This window comes from Rhinatrema bivittatum, chromosome 2, assembly GCF_901001135.1.
Source record: "Rhinatrema bivittatum chromosome 2, aRhiBiv1.1, whole genome shotgun sequence".
Taxonomy (NCBI): Eukaryota; Metazoa; Chordata; class Amphibia; order Gymnophiona; family Rhinatrematidae; genus Rhinatrema; species Rhinatrema bivittatum.
This window is the reverse complement of record NC_042616.1, coordinates 172,768,600-172,793,840: the sequence shown is the minus strand read 5'-3', so window position 1 is coordinate 172,793,840 and position 25,241 is coordinate 172,768,600. Positions and strand designations below refer to the sequence as shown.

The 25,241-nt window shown below is 41.4% G+C and overlaps 1 protein-coding gene across 1 annotated transcript in view; it reads left to right on the top strand.

Annotated features, from left to right (window-relative positions):
* The window catches only part of CALCR (calcitonin receptor), a 493,707-nt gene that overhangs the window by 86,718 nt on the left and 381,748 nt on the right, over nucleotides 1–25,241 (top strand). Inside the window, exons 4-5 of the mRNA XM_029587050.1 lie at nucleotides 11,423–11,535; nucleotides 21,067–21,158. Coding sequence (XP_029442910.1) covers nucleotides 11,423–11,535; nucleotides 21,067–21,158 — 205 coding nt within the window. The remainder of the gene's footprint in view (nucleotides 1–11,422; nucleotides 11,536–21,066; nucleotides 21,159–25,241) is intronic.

Below are 25,241 nucleotides of genomic sequence, written 5' to 3'. Positions count from 1 at the left end.
CGTTCTAAGTTCCCTTGGGGCTAATAAAGGCTTAAGCTTTCTAAGGGTAAGCAATTTGAAATAACCTTCTTTTATTTTTAATGCAATATGTTTTTTCATGCCCAATTCTGTATCTATCGTTATTCCTAGATCTCTAACAAAGGAACATGGTTGTATTATTGTGTTATTATTAAGGTGAATGGGTTGTATATTTCTTTCCAAAGATTTTCGTTCTAGCAATAATATTTCTGTTTTGTTAGTATTCAAAATTAATTTCAATGGTATAAGTAATTGATTAATCATGGTAAGATACATAGATACAGTTTTTAATGATTGCTCTATTGAATTATTAATGGGTACAAGAAATTGAATATCGTCTGCATATACATAAAAATTAAGTCCCAATCCTGATAAAAAGTGGCATACAGGTAAAATATAAATGTTAAACAATGTAGCAGAGAGAGTGGAACCTTATGGTACACCTGTTTTTAATGAGAAGCTCTTGGATAATGTATTTTTTATTTTTACTTGAAAATTCCGGTTGTTTAAAAACGATATAAACCAATTTAAAACCGTATGTTGGATTCCAATTTCTTTAAGACGGGTAATTAAAATCTGATGATCCACCATATCAAATGCAGCCGATAGGTCCAATAATATTAGTAGGTAACTTTGGCCAGAGTCAAAACCTCATAAAATTGTGTCTGTCAAAGAAATTAAAAGGGATTCGGTATTACATTTTTTTTTTAAACCGAACTGGCTTGGAAATAAAATATCATTGGATTCCAAATAGTAGTCCAATTGTCGTTGTACTACTTTTTCTAACAATTTTGAAATAAATGGGAGATCTGATATAGGTCTATAATTAATTACTTGTGTTGCGTCAAGTTTGGGATTTTTTAAGATGGGTTTAACAAGGGCATTCTTCCTGGAGACAGGACTGGTGACAGGTGGAACCCCACTCTACCAGTTGCAATGAATCCCAGTTGAATTGGGGAGAATGCTTCTGTAGCCAGGGGAGTCCAAGCACTACGGGATGGATGGATTTCTCCAACACTAATAATTTGAGTTCTTTGGAATGTAAGGCCCCAGTGCGTAACTGGACAGGTTCTGTAGTCAAGGAAATTCGGCTGGGTAACAGCTCTTCATAGATAGAAGCAATGCATAGCATCATGTCAAGCGAGCGGGTCTTTATGCCCAAAAGTTGAGCAAGATCTTTGAGAATAAAATGACCTCCTGCTCCAGAGTCTACCAGAGCAAGGACCGGGAATCCCAGATCAGAGTAACTGGTACAGATAACTGAGGGGCCAGGGAAATTGCACCCAAGTTCAGCACCCCTACTGAACTCGGGCCAAGGATTTTCCTGGATGGATAGGGCAAGTCTGTAGATGGTGGCCAGGTGCTCCACAATATAGACACAGACTGGTTTCTCTCTGCAAGAGGCACTTTTCTAGTGTCAGCCGCCCACGACCCAACTGCATAGGCTCTTCTGTCTTGACCACTCTAGTATCTCTGTCAAAAGCAGGGTTGGAAATGAGTGGTGAACAGGAACGAACCCGCGAAGGCTTCTTAGGCTTCCGACTCTCCCGGTGACGCTCTTGAAGACGATGGTCGATTCGGTCTGCCAAGTCTATAAGGTCCTCCAAAGAGGAAGGGAGCTCCTGTGCAGCCAGCTCATCTTTCAGCTGTGGGGAGAGTCCATCCAGGTAGATAGCTCGGAGGCAGTCTTCCTGCCAAGTGAGCTCAGTAGCCAAAACCTGAAACTCAATGGTATAATCAAAAAGACTTCTTTGACCTTGTCGGAGGTGTAGTAATCTGGTGCTTGCCATGGCATGCTGCCCGGGATCATCAAAAGTTCATCTGAATATAGCAACAAACTGAGTCAGTTCTTTCAGCAAAGCGTCCAAACGTTCCCATAGGGGAGAAGCCCAGACCAGCACCTTCCCTTCAAGGCGGGACAGGATAAAAGTGACTTTAGTCAATTCGTCCTGGAAGACAGAAGGCTGCAGAGCGAATTGCATGTAACATTGGTTTATAAACCCTATGCAGAGTCTAGAGTCACCATTGAAATGTGGGCGCATTGGAAGTGCCAATAAGGCTTGAGGCATCGATGGAGGTGGCTGTGAATGAGGAGGAACCGAGGTAGAGACAGAATCACTAGGAAGGTCATTAACTCAGGTATGAAGATGTCCAATGGAGGCAGCCAGTGTCTCCAAGAATTGCTGCAGTTCTTGTACCTTGGATGGTAGGTATGTATTTTGCAGTTGTATTTTATTTATCTGTTATTTGTAAGCTGTATTTATTAATATGTTGTACATTACTCTGGGTGAATTACAGAGAAGCGAATCATAAATTAAAGAAAATAAATAAAATAAGCAGCCCACCCTCATAGATCTTGTAGTGTCCATATCCCCTTCTTGTTTCCATGTAGGATGCAAGTCATATGAGCATGGGTTGACTTAGTCCTTGCACATTCTCACTGCATTTGGAGAATAAGGTAGAACTCTTGAGCATCAGGGTGGGCGGGACATGGCATCAGAATGAGGAAAGATTTGGAGGACCTTGAAAGGAGGTGCCTAGGGGAGGTATTACCCAAAACCTATCCTTGCCTTTGTGTAACTCTAAGCCAAGAGAAGAGAGATGGTTGCAGAGAAGAAAAAGAGAGAAAGTGAATGATGCAACTCAGGTTCCACAGCTCTATGGTAGAACGACCACATGATGGTGAACTGCCCCCTTCCATTCCTCTCCTCTGCCTTCTGCCCTCCATACTTGCTAAGTTATGTGAATTGCAGTAGTGCACAGTCCTCATGGAAAAAAATTAGAAGACCTTGTCCATCAACTAGCCTTCAGTCAACCAACACTATCATGCATCCTATCCACTGAATCTACTTCCATCTCCTTCTAACATGTCCACTCCTTTGAAGACATGCAGAAACAGACATCTCAGAGCATCCCAGTTCAGAGGTGGAAAGGTTGCCTAGGAACATCAAAGTTTTAGTGGGAAAAGGTTGTTTGCTGACCATCCCATATACTTTCACCGCAATGCCAGCCATGAAGGGCCTAAACTCATGGACTTGTCTCCACTGAGATACTTGTCTTGCAGACTGTGAGAACCATATGAGACCTTACAGAACATAGAACACATGTAGTGAAATGTTTGTGAACAATCATAATAATATTTAAAAGTTTTTGTGAGATGGCCCTTTGTTTTTATTTGTGACAGCACTGTGCCTTGTACATTGTGAAGAGTACAACAATGTAGAAAAGACATTGTCCTCGGTGAACGTTTTGCTTAGAAATTAATGTGCATTGTTTAAATAAATGCAGATTTATTTTTGAAGGGCTCATGTATTTGCTAGTGTCTTCATTTTCCAAAAAGGACAGGAAAATTTGTTCTACTCAAAGGTCTATGGGTAAATTTCTAAAGTGTCATCTCATGTACATCTCCTCCATCTTCAAGCCCCAATGTTTGCTGTTAGCTGTGCTTTTTCAATAGTGTGTGCTTTAAAAAGTTGATAACTAATCCAATACAGTATTACATATTAGCCCTTATTAGGTGCACAGTAAATAATGGTTGAAGAAAAGCACCCACTAAAACCTGATTTGCATATGATGTTCCTTCATTTATATCTTCCGATACTAGTTAACATCTTCTGAAAATGGTGTAGAATATTTCAATTTAGTGAATATTATGCTGGGGTGGTTGCTGAGGGTAGTATTGCACGGATATAAATCACAGTAGTAATGTCCATGAGTTACTTTCACAGGAATATACAATCCAAGCACCCCCCACCCCCTGGGATTTCTAAAGGGGCATAATGTCTTGAGCCCCACTCCCTGCATTTAAGCATCCCCTTCTTAAATCTCCTACTAAAAAACAAAAATATCTGGATCCCCTAATTGGCAAACCTCCCAAAAAGTGCAAATCTGTAAGCCCTACCCCCAAGGCTGGCAGGAGCATTAAACAGGCTAGGTTGCCTCCTAGGGTGCAGGAAGTGGGCAGGGTGGCAGTACCAAACATGAGGGCACCATTTTATAAAAGAGTGGAGAGGTTGGAGACGTGGCAGGGGAGGTAGAGTTATGGTGGTTTTGTGTTTTGTGTGGTTCTGAGAATTGGAGACATCATCACTGTCTAGGGCAGCTGCAGACCCTTATGCCAGCATTGCTGCACCCAACTCTGAACCTGTGCCCTATCCCAAAAGGAAAAAAATGCTTTCCTCCAAACCCCTATCTGCAGGATCTTCTGGGTCTCTAATGGGCCAGGAGCAAGTCACAGTCACTTTAGCCCTACTGGCACCATCATCCAAAATGATGCTGACCCAAGGTTTCCCTTTGCCTCTCGCATATGGTAGTAGGAACTAGGAATGTGTGCAGGATTAGCAGTCAGTAATTTCTTTGCAATTATACAACAAAGGGGGAATTCTGCAGGAAACCAAGGGCCAAATGCTTTGAAAAACTGTTAATTGCAGTTAATTGGTAGCTCTTAGCAACACACTTGGAAGTATAACAGGTTGGCAAATTGAAGGCGCAATGCCTGCTGAGTGGTTGATAAATGCTATTTGCAGTATGTTTATTTAATTTTATTTATGTATTTATTGATAGTATTTGGTATTTTAGCAAAAATAGCTATATTTTCAGCTATCCTACAGGTGGGAGTTTGCATTAAGAACGTTTAAAGAGACCATTCTAAAAGCTAAATAGAAAGTGGAATGCAACATGCAGTGGAGTTTAAGTTCAAGAGTTGACAATACATGGGATGTTAAGAAGTATGATCATAGCTAACGTTTTAGTCAGCCATGTTGAAATGTTGCTTTAATTTTATTTATACATGAACCAATTTTTTTGCTCTCACATGTCTGTGTTATTTTTGTGTTTTACTTGAGCATATATTTGTGGAATTGCAAGTGATGGTGGTGGTGTGATGTTGGGTGGGGTGAGACTTTGAAGGTAAAAGAAAAGATGACAAGATTGGCTAACAAAAAAAATTAGCAGCAAACCAATGTAGTTTCCAATAACATGGTTCCAGTATCTTGAAGCCCCTGTAGTGAAAACACTTGCATGTAAATATTACATAATGAAATACCGCAGAATCATGCTCTACAACAGAGTTTCCCAGCCCTCTCCTGGAGGTACACCTAACAAGTCAGGTTTTCAGGATTGACACAATGAATATGCATGAGATAGATTTGCCTATTTTGACTCTTCAATATATGCAAATCTATCTCATACACATTCATTATGGATATCCTGAAAACCTAACTGGTTGTGTGTGCCTCCAGGAGAGGGTTGAGAAACACTGCCCTATCAACAGGGGTAAGGAGAACTATATTGACAGGATGAAAAATCCTACTGAGATGCAAAAGTTTCCTCAGCATTAAATAATCTGGCAAAATTTTATGTTGGCAGTTTTGTCCTAGTCCCAAGAGCTATTAGACTAAGACATGCTTCTAAAATAGTGATCTCTTTGGATAGATGAAAGTTTATTTATTCCAAGTCTTTCTATATTTTTAGCAAAGGCTGTTCAATAGAAAGATAAATATATCTTTTGCCTTGTAAATGTAATCAGTTTCTTCTTTTTCCATTTGGCATGAGGACACCATAAATAAATAGGCTCTGACTCATAAGAACCATCCGAAGGTTACAGAGCGATTTCATAATCACGTTGTATTTTTCTGTTTCATTTATTTTAGTTAAAGCATGGAGAAAGAACATATCTGAAATTTTCCTGTTGACATAACATAAAGCAATGTGCTTAACAGCTGGAGCTCAAACAGGTTGAAAAAAAGGACGATTTCATGAAGTTAAGTTAGTTTTGCATGGAAAATTGAACCATTGAAATGAGCTTCTTATCTTTATGTTCCTCTAAAATGCTCAGAACTTCAATTTTGGCAAATCATAAAATATGTTTGCAAAACAGAAAGAGGCAAATATTCAGTGCCATTTAGCTGGATAAGTAGAGACTTATGCATCTAAGTAGCTGTGTTTAAATATTCAGCCGTGTTCAGCACCTACCATTTAGTCAAATAAGTCCCAAGTATTAATCTGGCTAAGTGACGAGCAAGACGGGGGCAGAACAGGGAGGAGCTACTCATCTAGCTAACTTAAAACTTCTCTGGGTATATTTAGCAGCATGACTGCACTATTGAATGTCTCAGCTAAGTTAATCGCATAAATTTACCCAGCTTTCTAAGCCAGAAAAGAACCGAATGTTGAACCCTCAATAAAGAAAAACTAATAAATTCTAGAGCATTGGTGATCAACTCTGGTCTCATGAACCATAAACATGCCTGGTTTTCTGGATATCCACAATGAATATGCATGAGATAGACTTTCATACAATGGAGACTGCATGTACATCTATATTTCATGCATATTCATTGTGGATATCCTGAAAACCAAGCCTGTTTGTGGCTCTTGAGGACCGGAGTTGGCCACCCCTCTTCTAGAGTAACCCAGTGTTAAAAAATAAACCTGCAAAAGTACCATTACTCAAGACTGAGGCTGGAATGTTTCATCTAAGTAAAAAGTCAATTAGATTTGGTTTTTACTTTTTTAATGCAAACAAAAGAAGGTACAACAAAAGAAAACAATCCCTTCAAAAGATATAAAAGTTACAACAAAAAATAGGATAGAATCAAATTTCACTATTTTATTACAATAATTTTAGAGATAAAGTTGAATAAATTTAAAGCCAACAAAGTATACAGTTACATAACAATGCCATATGGAACATAATAGGAATTAAAACTTCCAAAAACATACATACTAATAAATACCAATAACCCACAAAACATACACACATTAAAAAATCACATTCATAACTTAACCTATACATACATACAAGGAAAATTCAAAGCAATGTGGACCCTGACAGAGGCCCTTGTTTCGCTACTATATATAGCTTCATCAGGGGGAACTTTTCTTAATAACAATGCTGTTTCACAAGGTGTTTAGTATAATAGATGGCTCAAAATGAAACAAACATATTTAAAAATGTTCCATGGCATAAACAAACAAAGGGCATTATTATTAATAAAAGTTCCCCCTGATGACCCAACAAAGACATGAACTCAACCAACAAAGACATGAACTGTAGGGTCTGGGAAAACACATGAGCATAGGGGTAACTTGCTTGGTGGGGGTAACTTGCTTGATGTGGAGGTTAGTACCCTTAATCAAAAGCCTGATACTATACTTCTGATGCCACTCCATCATTGCACATTGCTCTCTGATTCAATGGCAGGGGGGAGGAAAATTGGTCTCAAATAGTAACCAACAGAGCCCTGATTTTAGCAGTCTGAGAAACTGATAGATATGGGAAACTGATAACTTTGGGAGTTTCTGGGCAGACTGGATGGGCCGTAGGGTACTTTTCTGCCATCATTTTCTATATTTCTTTGTCTATGAAGCTATATATATTAACAAAATGGGGGTCTCTGTAGGGATCCACATTGCTTTGAATTTTCCTTGTATGCATGTGTAGGTTGGGTTATTAATGTGATCTTTTAATGTGTGTATGTTTTGTAGGTTATTGGTGTTTATTAGTATGTATGTGTTTGGAAGTTTTAATTCTTATTATGTTCCATATGGCATTGTTATGTAACTGTATACTTTTGTTGCCTTTAAATTTATTCAAATTTATCTAAAAAATTATTGTAATAAAATAGTGAAATTTAATTTTTTTCTTCTGTATTTTGTTGTAATGTTTGTATGTTTTTACTTTTGTAAAACTAAGTAGACAAAATAAAAATGAATACAGTCTTCAATAATCAAAGAAAAAATATTGCAGACTTTGCTATCATCTATCTTGTAACCTACTAGAATTGGCAATGGTGCAAGATAGTTTTTTAAATAAATAAATAAATAGCTAACTTTCCCCATAACTCATTATGTAATATCACTTAACAAAAATGTTGAAAGAACTGGTCTAAGGACCAATCCTTACAGCACATCGATTCCTGCACCACTACCATTTGCTGCCTTCCAGTCAACCTGTTTCTAACCCAATTAGTCACTTTGAGGCCCACATCAAGGATGCTCAGTTTATTTATGTCTCCTATGCAGAACTGTGTCAAAGGTCTTACTGAAATCCAAGTACACTACATCTAACACTCTCCCCGATGCAACTCTCTAGTCTCCAAGCCAAAACAATTGATCACATTTGTCTGACAAGACCTACCTCTGGTAAAACCATGCTGCTTTGGATCTTGTAATCTGTTGGATTCCAGAAACTGCACTATCCTCTGTTGCAGCAGAGAATGAGATTCAATTGATTTACTCACCACAGAGGTCAGACTAAAAGGCCTGTAGTTCCAAACTCCTCCTTCCTTCCACTTTAGTGAAGAGGGATCACATTTGCCAGAACATCCATAGTCCATCCTGCCTCATCGCTTTACTTATTTTAAGTTTAGCTAGTTTGAATCTTGTTTGTGCCCATTTTCTATGGTCCTACTTTTGGCCTTTTCACTGTAAATACGAAACAGAAACTACACAGAATACTGAATGAAGGCATAAGCTGTGTATAATTTATGAATCCAGCGTTGCATTTGACATAAGCTGCATTGGAGCGCTCCAGGAGCGGGATATGCATTTCCAGCTCTGCGCAGGCATTTCTGTGGTTTGTTGGGATGGGAGGAGAGTCCAAGGGGGTGGAGAGTGCAATGTGCCACAGCTTTAGACAGTGAGGGGGATGTGGAGGATGAGAGGGACCGGTGGCAGCAGTACTTTATGATTATAATAGATCTGGGGAAAGGGCTGGGGGGAGATAGCACCCACAGAGCACAGTATATATTTTACTAAATTTAAAAGGTGATTGAGGGTAAGGGGTGCATGGCCTGACTGGGCATTATGGAAAGTTTGAGATGAAGGCTGACAATCTGTCTATATGCTTTTTACTACTGCTACTTTTTTTTTTTTTTTTTAAATTCATGGCACTACTTAACCAGATAGCTTCTGAAAATATCTGGTTACATAGGAAGTTTCCCAGCCACACAAGGCTGTATAAGTAAAAAAGCCTAACTGGTTATTTTCAAACATAGCCAGTTAGGTTTTTAAATTATCTAGTTACATGTAGCTGGCTAACTTTAGCCAGATACCTTGTCCATTAATTGGTCCACTGAATTTATTACCCCATGTTAATTTACTTCCATATGCTAGAGTAGAGGACATAGTGCACTGTTTTTCTCTTTAACTATCAATGAAATGTGTGGGTAGATGTTTACCTGTCATCTGTATTTCAATTCATTGTGGTTTAAACTTCAGTAAAATAATAGATAAACATCATTGTTTACCTTTTATACAAAAGACTGGACAAAGATTTAATCATGAACTAAATAAAATACATCAGACATATATTTTCCATGATATTGTTTGATGGGCAATGTTTATTCAAAGAACAAGAACTCTTCCAAAATTAGCGCAAAGGCTCGGGGTCAATGCAAGTGCAATAGACACGCCAGACAACATTTCATTCAAGCACCCATGTCCCTCTCCAGTCTCAGGAGCATTCTTTTTCCTTTTTCTCTCTTTGACTTCCTATCTCTACCCATCCTCAGAGGCATTCCTCTTCCTCTCCTCCACTCCAGCCCCAGGAGTATTTCCCGTCTCTTTGTCTCCCTCCCTCCCCCGGCCCCAGGTATGTGCTGAGTAAGTGCCAGGGGACATTTTTGCCAGGTCTTGGAAAGGTGCCAATGGTTTCGGCACATCCCATAAGTGAATTTAGGGGTAGATTTTCAAACCGCGCAATTTGGCGTACTTTTGCTGGCGCATCAGGCGCAAGCAGAAGTACGCGGGATTTTAGTAGATACGTGTGTAGCCGCGCGTATTCGCTAAAATCCTGGATCGGCGCGCGCAAGGCTATCAATTCTGTATAGCCGGCGCGCGCCGAGCCGCGCAGCCTACCCCCGTTCCCTCCGAGGCCACTCCGAAATCGGAGCGGCCATGGAGGGAACTTTCTTTTGCCCTCCCCTCACCTTCCCCTCCCTTCCCCTACCTAACCCACCCGCCCGGCCCTGTCTAAACCCCCCCCTTACCTTTGTCGGGGGATTTACGCCTCCCGGAGGGAGACGTAAATCCCCGCGCGCCAGGACGCAACCTGGGGGCGGGTCCGGAGGGCGCGGCCATGCCCCCGGACCGCCCCGGGCCGTAGCCACGCCCCCGGCCCGCCCCCGGAATGCTCCCGACGCGCCCCGAAAACGCCGCGCGGTTCGGGCCCGCCCCGACACGCCCCCTCAGAAAACCCCGGGACTTACACGAGTCCCGGGGCTCTGCGCTCGCCGGTAGGCCTATGTAAAATAGGCTCACCGGCGCGCAGGGCCCTGCTCGCCTAAATCCGCCCGGATTTGGGCGGATTTAGGCGAGCAGGGCTCTTAAAATCCGCCCTTTAGGTTTCAACCTGCTGAAAGCTGCTGCTGTGACAGAGAGCCAGCAGAGCAAGGGAGTTTGAGGAAGTGGCAGGGAGCACACTGGCCAGCTCAGCCTCCCACTATTACAGCAAGGTTAGGCCAGTTCAGTCTTAACTGCTGCCGCCCCCAAAACTGTGGGACTGTAGGCCAGAGATTCTCAACCCAGTCTTTGGGACACACCTAGCCAGTTAAGGTTTTCAGGATATTCACAATGAATATTTATGAGATGTATTTGCCTGTACTGCCTCCATTTGTCTGCAAATCTATTTCAAGCATATTCATTGTAGATATCCTAAAAACCTGACTTCCAAGGTGTCTCCCGAGGACTGGATTGAGAATCACTGCTCTGTGTAGTTGCCTAGAACATTTAGTGCTTCCATCAGCCCTGCAAAGACTACATTTGTGTTGCCAGGTACGTGTTTAGAGTATTTCCACAGAGTAATACTTATGATTATGTTGAAGCAAAGGGATTTTATGTTAAGAAATTTGCTGAGAGACCATATATATTCTGGTAACTAATCACACTAACTAAAATTTATGGGCCCCTCCAACAGATTTAATTGTATTTTTTGTAGTAGCTTGCTGTATTTAAGGCTACATTTTTAATTTTTTTCTCTATGTCTGCATGATGGACCCTACAATGTAATTGTGATAATTGATTTTTAAAGATTTCTAATATAAAATGAAACAAATTGGTGTTATGCCAAATAATGCCTATGGTAAGCAGAAAAAGTGAATTGCTGATGTTACAAACATACAAAACATAAAGCAAAATGTTATTTACGTTTGAGCAAACTCACCGAAGTACCAAACTACTTTATATTATCTGTTACGGAATGATAATTTTTGGGGGATAAATAAGCGATAAGCAAATGTTGCAAGAACTTATCCAATGAAAATGTTTTTTCTGTTTCTTGCTACATGTAGAACCATTTGTATTACATGAGTAATATTTAGAATTTTTTCCAATCATAATATCTTCTCTGTTGCTTTTTTACTGTCTGTATATTGATATTGTAGCTATTACATATCATTGACAGAAAAAGCATCGAAATACTGTGATGAAACAGGAAACTGGTTCCGACATCCAGAGAGTAATCGGATCTGGTCCAACTACACACTGTGCAACTCTTTTACTTCTGAGAAACTGAAGGTAGGTGTTAATTCAGATTCTATCCTGATAGAGCGTGATTAGTGAGGATGGTTGTGTTGATAGTATCATGATGCATATCCTAGCAATTTCACCTGTTTACAAATCTGTGCAAGTTCACCTAAAAAGTTAATAACATTTTGCAAACATTTGTACTAGGGATCTGTACTAGGACTGCTGTTTTTTAATATATTCATAAATGACCTTACTATTGGAACGGCGAGTGAGGTGATCAAATTTGCTGAGGATACAAAATTTTTCAAAGTTGTTAAATCACAGGAGGATTCTGAGAAATTGCAAGAGAACCTTGCAAGACTAGGAGACTGGGCATCCAAATGGCAGGTGACATTTAATGTGGACAAGTGCAATGTGATACACCTAGGGCTTGCAAATACGGCTTCTACCAAGTAAAGCAGATGATTTTAAAAGGGGCACATGCTGAAGATATTTCCAGTTTTACCAGTTTGTCTCCAGTTCACTCAGTTAAGGGATAGGTTCTCTAAATCCCCCTTCTTTGTCCAAATAGTTGCCATTATGCAACTATTTGGACAAAGCAGGCCTTTCCTATTTCCTATACGCCAATGATGTACAGATTCTGCTTCCCATCTGAGATAACATCAATAATACACTAAGCCTATGGGAAACATACCTTACTGATATCAAATGTATCCTCACCCAAATGGCACTCACGCTCAACCAGAGCAAAACGGAAATTCTTCACCTTTCCAGCAAAACTTCAACACCTCCCACTGGCCCTACAACACCGCTCAAATAGAAATTGCTCACAACGGTTAGAGATCTCGGAGTCACCTTGGACAAGGAATTACATTTTTAATATCTTATCAACACACTGATAAAAGAAGGTTTCTACAAACTACAAATCCTTAAGAAACTCCAACCCCTGCTACATCCTCCAGATTACCGGACAGTACTACAATCCCTCCTCTTCGCCAAGTTAGATTACTGCAACACCCTCCTAATAGGTCTGCCTGCTGCCACTCTCAAGCCCCTCCAGCTCCTCCAGAATGCAGCCGCAGGATCACTAACTAATAGCAAAAAACCAGATCACATCACACCCCTACTCAAACAACTCCACTGGCTACCCATCCCATTCAGATCCCAATATAAGATCCTCATGCTCATCCACAAAGCAATCCACAGTGACAAGGCCAGATGGTTACAAGGACCACTGCACCCCTGCAACCCTACAAGGAACTTCCGCTCATCCAACACAGGTTTACTTACAACTCCCTCCATTTAGGAAGTTCATCGAGTCTCCACAAGAGAACGTGCTGCATCATAGCAGGCCCCCACATCTGGAACAACCTCCCGGCTCCTCTTAGAACTGATCCCTCTACGCCTTCCTTCAGAAAGAATCTCAAAACTTGGCTCTTTAGGAAAACATTCTCTCCAGAAAATTAATCCCCAGCTCCCTGTCCCCCCCCCCCCTTGCCATTGTACATAGAAAGCTAAATTCAGAATATATTTACTGTTAGTAAAGTTATTATGTAAAGCAAGTATTTCTTTATATTTACTCGGTTAATCTGTTATACTGTATCATGTCACCAAAAGGCTTGCCTTTAGATATCCTGTTATATGTAAACCGGTTTGATATTTCAAATCGAATATCGTACAGAAAAATAAATAAATAAATAAAAATAAATAGTTTTCTTCACTCCCCCCAATTAACCCCAATCCTTAAAATCCAGAAGATCTGCCTAGTTTTCTTTAAAATTGAACATAAATGGCATCCATAGTAGAAGTTACTTGGCAGGGGTTCTCGGCGTGTGCCGGGTCATGAAGTATTTACATGCACATCTCAGGTTCACACTCCAAAACATCCAGGCCATGACCAGTCCACACTCATGCTCTACCCATTTTTCAAAACTTTCTAGATCTATAAACTGTGGGAGTTATGCGCGTATCTCGGCAGCTTTTAAAATTCACTCGGCGCGCACAAGCCTTACTTACTCGTGCATCTCCCAATTCATGCACACGTTGGGCTTTTAAAATTCACCTTTAGGTACTTATCTTGCAAAGTAGATAGCCAGATATCATGGGGGTGGGCAATGGGCGGATTGAGGTAGTGCTCCTAATCCGGTTAAATTAATCAGAGAAGTGCCGATGTTACTGAATAAGTTACATCTGCCATAGAGCAAAACCTTTGCCATAGAGGGCAACCTTTGCCATAGAGGGCAACCTTTAAGCAAAACTTGGGGGTAACTTGCATGGCACAGTAGATATTACCATAAGAAGTATTCTGGGCAGACGGGGTGGACCATTTGGTCCTTTTTTGCCATCATTATTATGTTTCTACATTGCTACGTTATATGTTTCTATGGGAATATTCAGTAGCATAGCTGTGCTGCTGAATATCTCATGTAAGTTAGCCAGACAAGACTTATCTGGCTAATTTATATAGATAGACATGTCTGAATATCTACCTCTATACTGATATAAATAATCACAAGGGAACCCTTGTGTAGCCAAAAATGGCTTCTTCAGGAGAAAGAAGCTAACACCTACATATTTATGCAGCATAAACTTGTTCACTCCCTCAGGAAGCACCTCATTGTTCTTGTTCAAACATATCAAAAGTCCACCCCATCATTGTAAGAAGGTCTTCATAAGTATCCCTTCCACCCATATATTGCACATTTTAACAGATCGATCTAAAATCTACTCACTCAGCAACTAGTCCTGAACCAGTTACAAAAACACTTTCCCAGCTTGACACATATTTCCAAACCTCACCTTGAAAGGACTCACCCATTCACATGCTTCTCCTGAACCAATGGTTACATTACCACCATGAAAGACAACAGGATTCAAAACATTATGATCATTGCAGAAAAACAAGAAATGGTAAAAACTATGTCTTAAAGCATTACCAACTATCCTCATGTTGAGTTATACTCAATACCCTCTGAAACATATTATGATAATGAAACCAGCTTACCACAATATAAAACCCATTGACTCGATCGTTAACAAAAAGAAATGAGCAATCTATTTTTCTGAGTCCAAACTTCACCCTCAAATGGGGGTAGATTTTCAAACAAGGCGCGTTGGCGTACTTTTGTTGGCGCTCCAGGCGCCAACAAAAGTACGCGGGATTTTAGTAGATACGCGCGGAGCCGCGCAGAGCCGCTAAAATCCTGGATTGGCGCGCGCAAGGCTATCAATTACGTATAGCCGGCGCGCGCCGAGCCGCGCAGCCTACCCCCGTTCCCTCCAAGGCCGCTCCGAAATCTGAGCAGCCTCGGAGGGAATCCTCTAACGCCCTCCCCTCACCTTCCCCTCCCTTCCTCTACCTAACCCACCCCCCCGACCCTGTCTAAACCCCCCCCTTACCTTTGTCGGGGGATTTACGCCACCCGGAGGGAGACGTAAATCCCCGCGCGCCAGTGGGCTGCTAGCGTGCCGGGACGCGACCTGGGGGCGGGTACGGAGGGCGCGGCCACGCCCCCGGACCGCCCCGGGCCATAACCACGCCCCGGACCCGCCCCCAAAACGCTGCCGACACGCCCCCTAAACGCCGCGACGACCGGGCCCGCCCCCGACACACCCCCCTCGGAGAACCCCGGGACTTACGCGAGTCCCGGGGTCTGCGCGCGCCGGTGAGCCTATGTAAAATAGGCTCACCGGCGCACAGGGCCCTGCTCGCCTAAATCCGCCCAGATTTGGGTGGATTTAGGCGAGCAGAGCTCTTAAAATCCGCCCCTTAGTGAAGAATACATGCCACGTACTTTACATATTTTTTCCAAATGATCTAAAATTACTCACTCAGCTATAATCCTGCATCGGTTTGCCAAAACACTGTCCCATCTTAAAGGAGTCTAAAAATCACGTGGTTCTCCTGAACCAATGATTACTATGATGCCATGAAAATAAATGGAATTCAAAAAAATTGTAGTCATACAGACAATGACAGATAACAAAAATATATGTCTCAACTAAATATCTTTTATAATGAATTGTAGAAAACAGCCTCCAAAACAGAGTGGTCTAATGCAACCTATTGACAAACATCCATAGCATACTAACTTTATTGTTAACCAAAGAAATCAAATACCTAATATAGCATTTTCTATAAGCCCAAACACTTATTTTACTCATCCCACACACTCACACTAATATAGTAAAAAAAAGTATTACAAATATGTTCAGCCTGAAGAAGAGATGGCTGAGGGGGGATATGATAAACGTCTCTAAAATCATGAGAGGTCTAGAATGGGTAAACGTGAATCAGTTATATACTCTTTTGGATAATAGAAGGACTAGAGGGCACTCCATGAAGTTAGCAAGTAGCACATTTAAAACTAATCAGAGAAAATTATTTTTCACTAAACAAACAATTAAGCTCTGGAATTTGTTATCAGAGGATGTGCTTAGTGCAGTTAGGGGCAGATTTTAAGAGCCCTGCTCGCGTAAATCCGCCTGGATTTACGCGAGCAGGGCTTGCGCGCCGGTGCGCCTATTTTACATAGGCCTGCCGGCGCGCGCAAAGCCCCGGGACTCGCATAAGTCCCGGGGTTTTCCGAGGGGGGCGTGTCGGGGGCGGGGCCGATCGGCGCGGCATTTTCGGGGCGTGTCGGCGGCGTTTCGGGGGCGGGCCCGGGGACGTGGTTTCGGCCCAGGGCGGTCCGGGGGCGTGGCCGCGCCCTCCGGAACTGCCCCCAGGTTGCGTCTAGGCGTGCCAGCGGCCCGCTGGCGCGCTGGGATTTACTTCTCCCTCTGGGAGGCGTAAATCCCCCAACAAAGGTAGGGGGGGGGGGTTTAGACAGGGCCGGGGGGGTGGGTTAGGTAGAGGAAGGGAGGGGAAGGTGAGGGGAGGGCGTTAGCGAATTCCCTCCGAGGCCGCTCCGATTTCGGAGCGGCCTCGGAGGGAACGGAGGTAGGCTGCGCGGCTCGGCACGCGCTGGCTACTCGAAATCGGTAGCCTTGCGCGCGCCGATCCAGGATTTTAGCAGATATGCGCGGCTCCGCGCCTATCTACTAAAATCCAGCGTACTTTTGTTTGCGCCTGATGCGCCTACAAAAGTACGCGAGGGCGACCTGTTTGAAAATCTACCCCAGTGAGTACTACTTTTTGTTGCTGTATTCATTAAGTGTTAATATCTCCATATATTTGACCACTTACATGTCTCTGGCATTTTGCTGGATTGACACTTTCATGAACTACACCATTATAGATCTAGTGTAATAGTGTAATACTGGGGAAAGAATGTGATAAGTTATTATAAGGAACTTTAGTGGGAATGGATGCTATAACTAACTATTGCCTTGACAGGAAAAATTTTATAATAGGAGTAAGCTTGGTTGTTTACTAATCATCAGTGTGTGCTGAGAAAGTAAGCCATGTGCTCCCAATTCCTCCAGCTCCTCATTAACATTTAAGGAATTTCCTTTCCACTGATCATTATTGCTTAAGTAAAAATATTTAAGCAAATCTCTTGTATCACAGCAAATGTGATGAACAATCATGGATTCAGTATGTAAGGAACAGCAAAATCAAAATCTTATTTTAAAGGATATACATTAGTGCTCTGTTCTTAACATTTATAAAAACAGAGACAATTTAAGCAATGATATCTTTCCTGAAGTACAGTAGGAAATTTCTATGTATGCCATAACCGGTTCTAATTGTGACATAACTAATCCTCCTAGATGAGTTATTATATAGTTCTGAGGTATAATATTTAAGTGAAAGATGATTCTTTAACTTTCATATAGACACAGGATCCTTAAAAATATACCTCACACCTCTACCCCTCTTCAATTCTCTATCCTCATGAATAAAGGAGTAACTTGCGAGACATATTTGATTAATAATGATCCCTTTCATATAAGATAGAAAAAATAAACATCAAATTCAACTTCAAAACCTGCACAAAATCAATAAAAAAAAGTCATGTTCTATTGTTCTCACCCACTGATCAAGTATTCAGTAAACAACAGTTAAAACATAACTCTTCACTAATCCCACTCTCAAAATTACCTCCCACTTCCTGTTCCATATATACCAAATACCTCCATCTAGGCTGCTGAACCCCTTTCCCAGTTTGGAATTAATTAATTGACCATATTGCCACATCCCCATAACTACTGGAATCCTTACACCCACAGTTCACTAAAAAATCCCCCAAGCCATCTGCTTTACCACCAACTCAACAATGTCAAACTCAACAAACAATATCCTAATAAATAAAAATGCAAACATTTCATCAATCTAAAAATCCAAATACTCATCGCACTCAGCATTTTCAGAGAAAATTTGAATATCAATAGGGAAAGCTTGCACGAATGAACAATAGCTAAGGGGGTTATTTTTCAAGCTGAGATAACCCATTATCGCGTGTGTTAGGCCATTATTGCACGCGATAACGCCGTAATGCATGCGATAATGGGCTTATCGCAGCAATAAAATTAAAATTAGGGAAAGGGGTGGAGTTTGGGAGGTGTCAGAGAGGGGTTTAGGAAAACGGGGTGGCAGCACTGCTGCCGGCGATAATGTTTTGGACATTATCTCCGGTAGTAGTGCGGGAAATAGCACCACCTTTCAGCATGGGGCGCTATGGGGGCAATAGTGTGCGGCATGGCCACACCGCAGCAGGCGAAACTGCACCGCCGTGATGCAGCCGGCTGCACACTAGCGCCCCCCCTTCCCTTTTATCGCGGCAGATCATCATTCCGCACGGAACAATGAATCTAGCCCTTAAGATTGAAGCACTGGCAATTGGAACCACTGCTCACAAGTTTTAAACTTGTGTTAATGCCACCCCTTTGTGTGCCTGTATCCAGAACAGAAATATATTTCACTTCCATGATTTAACAGTAACAGCCAACGAAGTCAAGTGTGTGATTGCTAAACCCATTAAGTGACAATTATGCTGATGCAGCCTATGCTGTATTATTTGACAGTTCAATGAACTCTGGAGTGCCTTCATTATTATTTTCCATTCTAGAGATCTTCATTGAACCTTTCATGTAGTGCATTGTTTTATAATGTCCCTGCCGCATTTGTAAATAATATTACTAGAAAAACACAGAGGAAATCACCAAAACTAAAGTAGAAGTTTTACAATATGAAGAGATTCAACTTTTCTATTTCTACAGAATACCATAATAAAAATTAAGAGCATTAGGGAATTCTTCAGATTGACAGTAGCTGCTGTACATGAGTAAAACTGTCCATCTTTTATCAACTGGGGCAGTAAGCTGTGTGGTCCAGGGAGAAGATGGAGAGTCACAAGTTGATGAGAAATATCTGAATTTTCTTAGAATATGCAGTTAACTCAGACAAGCCACAAGGAAGTGCTGCCAGTCCACCTTCAAACTTGGCCTTGCTGACAAATGATTATATTGAAGAGTTTTAGTTCCAAAAACCACCTCTTCTAGGCTTTGTCCAGAAGGGAATTCAGCTTTGCCTAGTGGGACTATCAGGATGTGAGGTAGAAAAGGGAATATTTTACATTCAGAGTAAAGTGGAAATCACATGTTCAAAATTCAAGACAGTTTATTCTTCAGCCAGGGGAAAGTGCCCAATAAGGCAATAAAATATGGCCCTAAAAGTTAGGGACATGAAGTAACATATTAACTCACTTTTGAAAGCATCCTTTTTGCTACTTAGACAATTCACTTTCTGCTGGTCATTTAATCTTGAGTTATAGCAACCTTGTCACAAAATATTTGGGTAGATTTTAATAGGTCCGCGTGTGCGCCCATAAACATTCTATTTTATAAAGTATACATGTAGGTTTAAAAATACTCTTTATCTGTGCATGCCTGCAGCCTTTACATATATGAGAGAGAGAGAGGGAGAGAGGTATTCCTTGTAAAACTGACGTAATTAACACATTTTAGACCTTATAAGTGATGAAAAGGAGTTGATTTGTACAGTGCAGGGGCAGCAGTGTACACATCAATTCCTTGTTAGAATTTTCATCGCTTGTAAGATCTTAAATTCTTTAATGATGTCAATTTTACAAGGAAAACCTCTGAATGTTTCTGTAACACTACCCCCGAAAACCTCAACCCACCTCCCAAAAACTCAGCACGAATCAAAGTGCCCCTTATAATGGTCCATATATTGAGTGTCAGGCTGAGCCTTATAAAGAGTCTCTCTTTCTCTTTCTTTCTCTCTCTTTCTCCCGCTCTCAGAATTATGCACATCACTGCTGGCCCTGCCCCTTTTCCACCTACAAATGTATGTACAATTCACACCTGCATATGGCCGTTTTTCTGCACGCCAGGCTTTTAAAATCTACCTCATTATGTTTACAGTTAAATGCTATTGCTGCTTTATACTGTCACTCTCAGATTTACATGAACACAGGGCTATTAGTTACCCTGGTCCAGATTTACTATACTATGAAGGTTATCTCGTTTGTATCTACAAAAAGACACGGACATGACACTAATAAAACTATCCAATGCACATTCTGCTGTCTGGTGCCTTAGTGAATCAGGCGCCAGCATAATAGGGCTTGATTCACTAAGATATTTTCCTTTAGACAAAGAGCAAGAGAAAAGTTTTCAAGGTAAATTTTCAAAAGGTTGCATGCATAAAAATTAGTATACGCATGTAAATAACCTATATTTGCTTTTCCATGCATTCACCATTCTTGTTTGAAGAAATATTTTCTGATGTTGCTCCTGAGTCTACCCCATTGAAGCTTTATACCGTGACTTCTTGTTCTATAGTAGAGGTGCTCAAATTGGTCCTTGCCCTCCCAGCCAGTCAGGTTTTCAGCATATCTTTATGAATATGGTTGAGATTTATTTACATGCACTACCTCCTATATTTGCAAATATTTCTCACGTATTTTCATTAGGGATTTCCTGAAAAATGACGGGCTGTGGGGGGGGGGGGGGGGCGCCAAGGACTGGTTTCAGCACACCTTTTCTAACGCATTCTTTCTACTTACACAGGTTATGTTCTTTTGTATTTAATATCTTTGAGGTAATTGATTGTCTCATATTTCCTCTCCTCTCCTCTAGGATAGAGACTCACCATATTTGGCTTTTGGTGCAGAATTAGCACCATTTTGGTAACCTTTCTCAGGATGCCTCCACCCTGCCTAAATCCTTTGGGAAGTATGGCCTCCAGAACTGGCCATAATATTCTAAGTCTCACTAATGACCTGTAGAGAGGAATGATCACCAGTTTTCTACTGATTATGCACCCTCCAAATTTCTTTTTGAATTTTGCACAGATCTAACAAATGTTCCCATTACGTTTTGTGAAAAAGTAAAAGTTCCACCATAATCAAAACACCCTGAAATTTGCCAAGTTTAAGTTTAACTTTAAATTGATCACACATCCCTGCATAGAATATCATATTCTTCCCCTGAAAAAAATTCAAAATGCCTTTGATATTGCCAATATTTGCCTTATTCCTTAGAAAGAGCAGTTGGGTGGTTCAGGTAAAATAAAAATGTAGAAATAATAGGGTCATAGATACTTGCCTAATAACACTATACTGTATTTTTGCTACATGTATATTGCAAATTTTTCTTTTATTTTTCTAGATGGCACTCATACTTTATTATATGGCTATTGTAGGCCATGCATTGTCCATAGCATCACTGTTGATTTCCTTGGGAATTTTCTTCTATTTCAAGTAAGTATTTCTCATATATTTTGGTTGGAATCGTAGTAAAATTTGATATATTTTTTTTGGTTAATTTTGCTTCCACTAACATTAGGAAATTCCTCCCTTGTTCAGTACCCTCTACTCTGCTCCTGAAGAATGATTGAGGAACACTCCTGAATATACAATTATTCAACTGCAATCACATGATTGCTAAAACCATGACAACCCTTACATTAATGGAATTCTCTGTCCAGCTGATCCAAAAAAATGTAACCATTTTAAGAGACCAATTTACTAACCCATGGTAAAATAACGTATTTTCATGCTATTTTATAGCAAGATATCTCCTGTGAGATTTATTAAATCATGGTATATGATTACTGCAATTAAATAAACTGTAGGAATTTTACTCATGTTATCCATGGATTGGAGAATTTTGTGTTCTTGGCCACAGCAATGTGTAATGGTGGCCTCACCTTCATCCTGGGGCTGCCAAGAAGCCACAAGAAGCTCCCACCCATTCCATCCAAAACTGCCTAGTGGCTGGAGTGCCTCAGGGATCTGTACTTGGACCGGTGCTTTTCAATATATATAGATAAATGATCTGGAAAGGAATATGACGAGTGAGGTTATCAAATTTGCGGATGATACAAAATTATTCAGAGTAGTTAAATCACAAGCAGACTGTGATGCATTACAGGAGGACCTTGCAAGACTGGAAGATTGGGCATCCAAATGGCAGATGAAATTTAATGTGGACAAGTGCAAGGTGTTGCATATAGAGAAAAATAACACTTGCTGTAGTTACATGATGTTAGGTTCCATATTAGGAGCTACCACCCAGGAAAAAGATCTAGGCATCATAGTGGATAATACTTTGAAATCGTCGGTTCAGTGTGCTGCAGCAGTCAAAAAAGCAAATAGAATGTTAGGAATTATTAGGAAGGGAATGGTTAATAGAACGGAAAATGTCATAATGCCTCTGTATCGCTCCATGGTGAGACCGCAACTTGAATACTGTGTACAATTCTGGTCGCCGCATCTCATAAAAGATATAGTTGCGATGGAAAAGGTACAGAGAAGGGCAACCAAAATGAATATGCTTGAAATAGATTTGCATACAAATGGAGGCAGTACAGGCAAATACATCTCATAAATATTCATTGTGAATATCCTGAAAACCTTAACTGGCTAGGTGTGTCCCAAAGACTGGGTTGAGAATCTCTGGCCTACAGTCCCACAGTTTTGGGGGCGGCAGCAGTTAAGACTGAACTGGCCTAACCTTGCTGTAACAGTGGGAGGCTGAGCTGGCCAGTGTGCTCCCTGCCACTTCCTCAAACTCCCTTGCTCTGCTGGCTCTCTGTCACAGCAGCAGCTTTCAGCAAGTTGAAACCTAAAGGGCGGATTTTAAGAGCCCTGCCTTTCAGTTTTTTTCTAACTATTTTCCTCATTTTATCAAAGTTTCCCTTTTTAAAATTTAGTGTTAGAGCTGCAGATTTACTTATTGTCCCCCTTCCAGTGGCCCCACCACCATTACTTCTTTCACCAAATCTTGCGTTCCACTAAGAATTAAATCTAAAATAGCTCCCTCTCTTGTTGGCTCCTGAACCAATTGCTCCATGAAGCAATCATTTATTACGTCCAGGAACTTTATGTCTCTAGCAAGTCCTGATGTTACATTTACCCAGTCAATATTGGGGTAATTGAAATCTCCCATTATTATTGCACTGCCAAATTGGTTTGCTTCCCTGATTTCTCTTAGCATTTCATCATCTGTCTGACCATTTTGTCCAGGTGGACGGTAGTATACTCCTATCACTATACTCTTACCCAACACACATGGGATTTCTACCCATATAGATTCTACTGAGCATTTACTCTCTTGTATGATCTTTATCCTGTTGGACTCTATACCCTCCCGGACATAAAGTGCCACACCCCCCACCAAGTTGATCCTCCCTATCATTGCGATATAATTTGTACCCTGATATAGCACTGTCCCATTGGTTATCCTCCTTCCACCAAGTCTCTGTGATGCCAATTATGTCAATCTCATCATTTGCTGCTATACACTCTAACTCTCCCATCTTACTTCTTAGACTTCGGACATTGGCATACAGACATTTCAAAGTGTGGTTTTTGCTTGTTTTAACAACCTGCTTTTCAGTTGTTTGGGATAATTCGAAAATCATTAGCTTTGGTGATGTTTTATATATAGGCATATGAACTATGTTTGCTTTTGATGGAACCTCTCTGTTGGGATGCCCTAACTCTCCTGTTTCATTAGTATCCTTCAAGGATACATTTCTCCGAACCATGCACTGCTGAGTGACTGTCAGCTTTCCCCCTTGTTCTAGTTTAAAAGCTGCTCTATCTCCTTTTTGAAAGTTAGTGCCAGCAGCTTGGTTCCACTCTGGTTAAGGTGGAGCCGGTCCTTTCGGAAAAGTCTCCCCTTTCCCCAAACATTTCCCCAGTTCCTTACAAAGCTGAATCCCTCTTCCCTGCACCATTGTCTCATCCATGCATTGAAACTCTGGAGCTCTGCCTGCCTCTGGGGACCTGCACGTGGAACAGGAAGCATTTCAGAGAATGCTACCCTGGAGGTTCTGGATTTCAGCTTCCTACCTAAAATCCTAAATTTGGCTTCCAGAACCTCTCTCCCACATTTTCCTATGTCGTTGGTGCCCACATCTACCCTGACAGCCAGCTCCTCCCCAGCACTGTCTATAATCCTATCTAGGTGACACGTGAGGTCTGCCACCTTCGCACCAGGCAGGCAAGTTACCAGGCGGTCCTCACGTCCACCAGCCACTCTGCTATCTACATTTCTAATAATTGAATCACCTACTATGATGGCCGGCCTAACCCTTCCCTCCTGGGCAGTAGCCCTGGGAGATTTGTCCTCAGTGTGAGAGGACAGTACATCACCTGGAGAGCAGGTCCTTACTACAGGATCACTTCCTACTATACCAGGGTGATGTTCTCCTACTCGGAGACCTTTCTGATCAAAGGCAGCACTGGGGCTGCCAGAATGGATTTGGGACTTGACTACTATGTCCCTGAAGGTCTCGTCAATGTACCTCTCTGTCTCCCTCAGCTCCTCCAAGTCTGCTACTCTAGCCTCCAGAGATCGGACTTGTTCCCTGAGAGCCAGGAGCTCTTTGCACCGAGTGCACACATACAATCTCTCACCGGCGGGTAAAAAATCATACATGTGACACTCAATGCAAAAGACTGGAAAGCCCCCCCTCTTGCTGCTGGACTGCTGCCTTCATCTTAGTATTATTGAGTTCCTAGTTAAGTTTAGGATACTAAGGGAGTTGGAATGAGAGTACTTTAAATTTACAGGTGAATTTAGTAATTAATCAGCTAGTGTCCTACAAGGGGATAATAAAACTTTCAATAAGGGCTGGTACAATATTATGTTTTAGATAAGACCCTGATTGATTTTTAATGAGAAAGTGTCTTGTGCCTAAAAATCAGGGGTTGAGTGGGTGGGAAAGACAGACACTAGAATTAACTTTCTATGGCTTGCTTATTTCTTCACACACACACAAACTCTAAAGAATATATCCCTTAATTTCACCGTTCACCAAACTTTTATAAGACTGAACATTGGTGTACAATTCTGGTTGCCACATCTCAAAAAAGATATAGTTGCGATGGAGAAGGTACAGAGAAGGGCAACCAAAATGATAAAGGGGATGGAACAGCTCCCCTATGAGGAAAGGCTGAAGAGGTTAGAGCTGTTCAGCTTGGAGAAGAGATGGCTGAGGGGGAATATGATAAAGGTCTTTAAGATCATGAGAGGTCTTGAACGAGTAGATGTGACTCGGTTATTTACACTTTCGAATAATAGAAGGACTAGGGGGCATTAGGGATGTGCATCCGTTTTCCACGGATTTGTAATCTGCAACTTATTTTTTGCTATCTGTTAAATACGTGGGGAGGCAAAACACATCGCAACTCCCCACGTATTAAACAGATTTCTGTTTTAATAAATTTAAACCTCCCACCCCCCTGGCCCCCCCCCCCCCCCCCAAGACTTTCCAAAACTTCCTGGTGGTCCAGCGGCGAGTCCAGAAGCCATCGCTGCACTCGTTTGCTGGT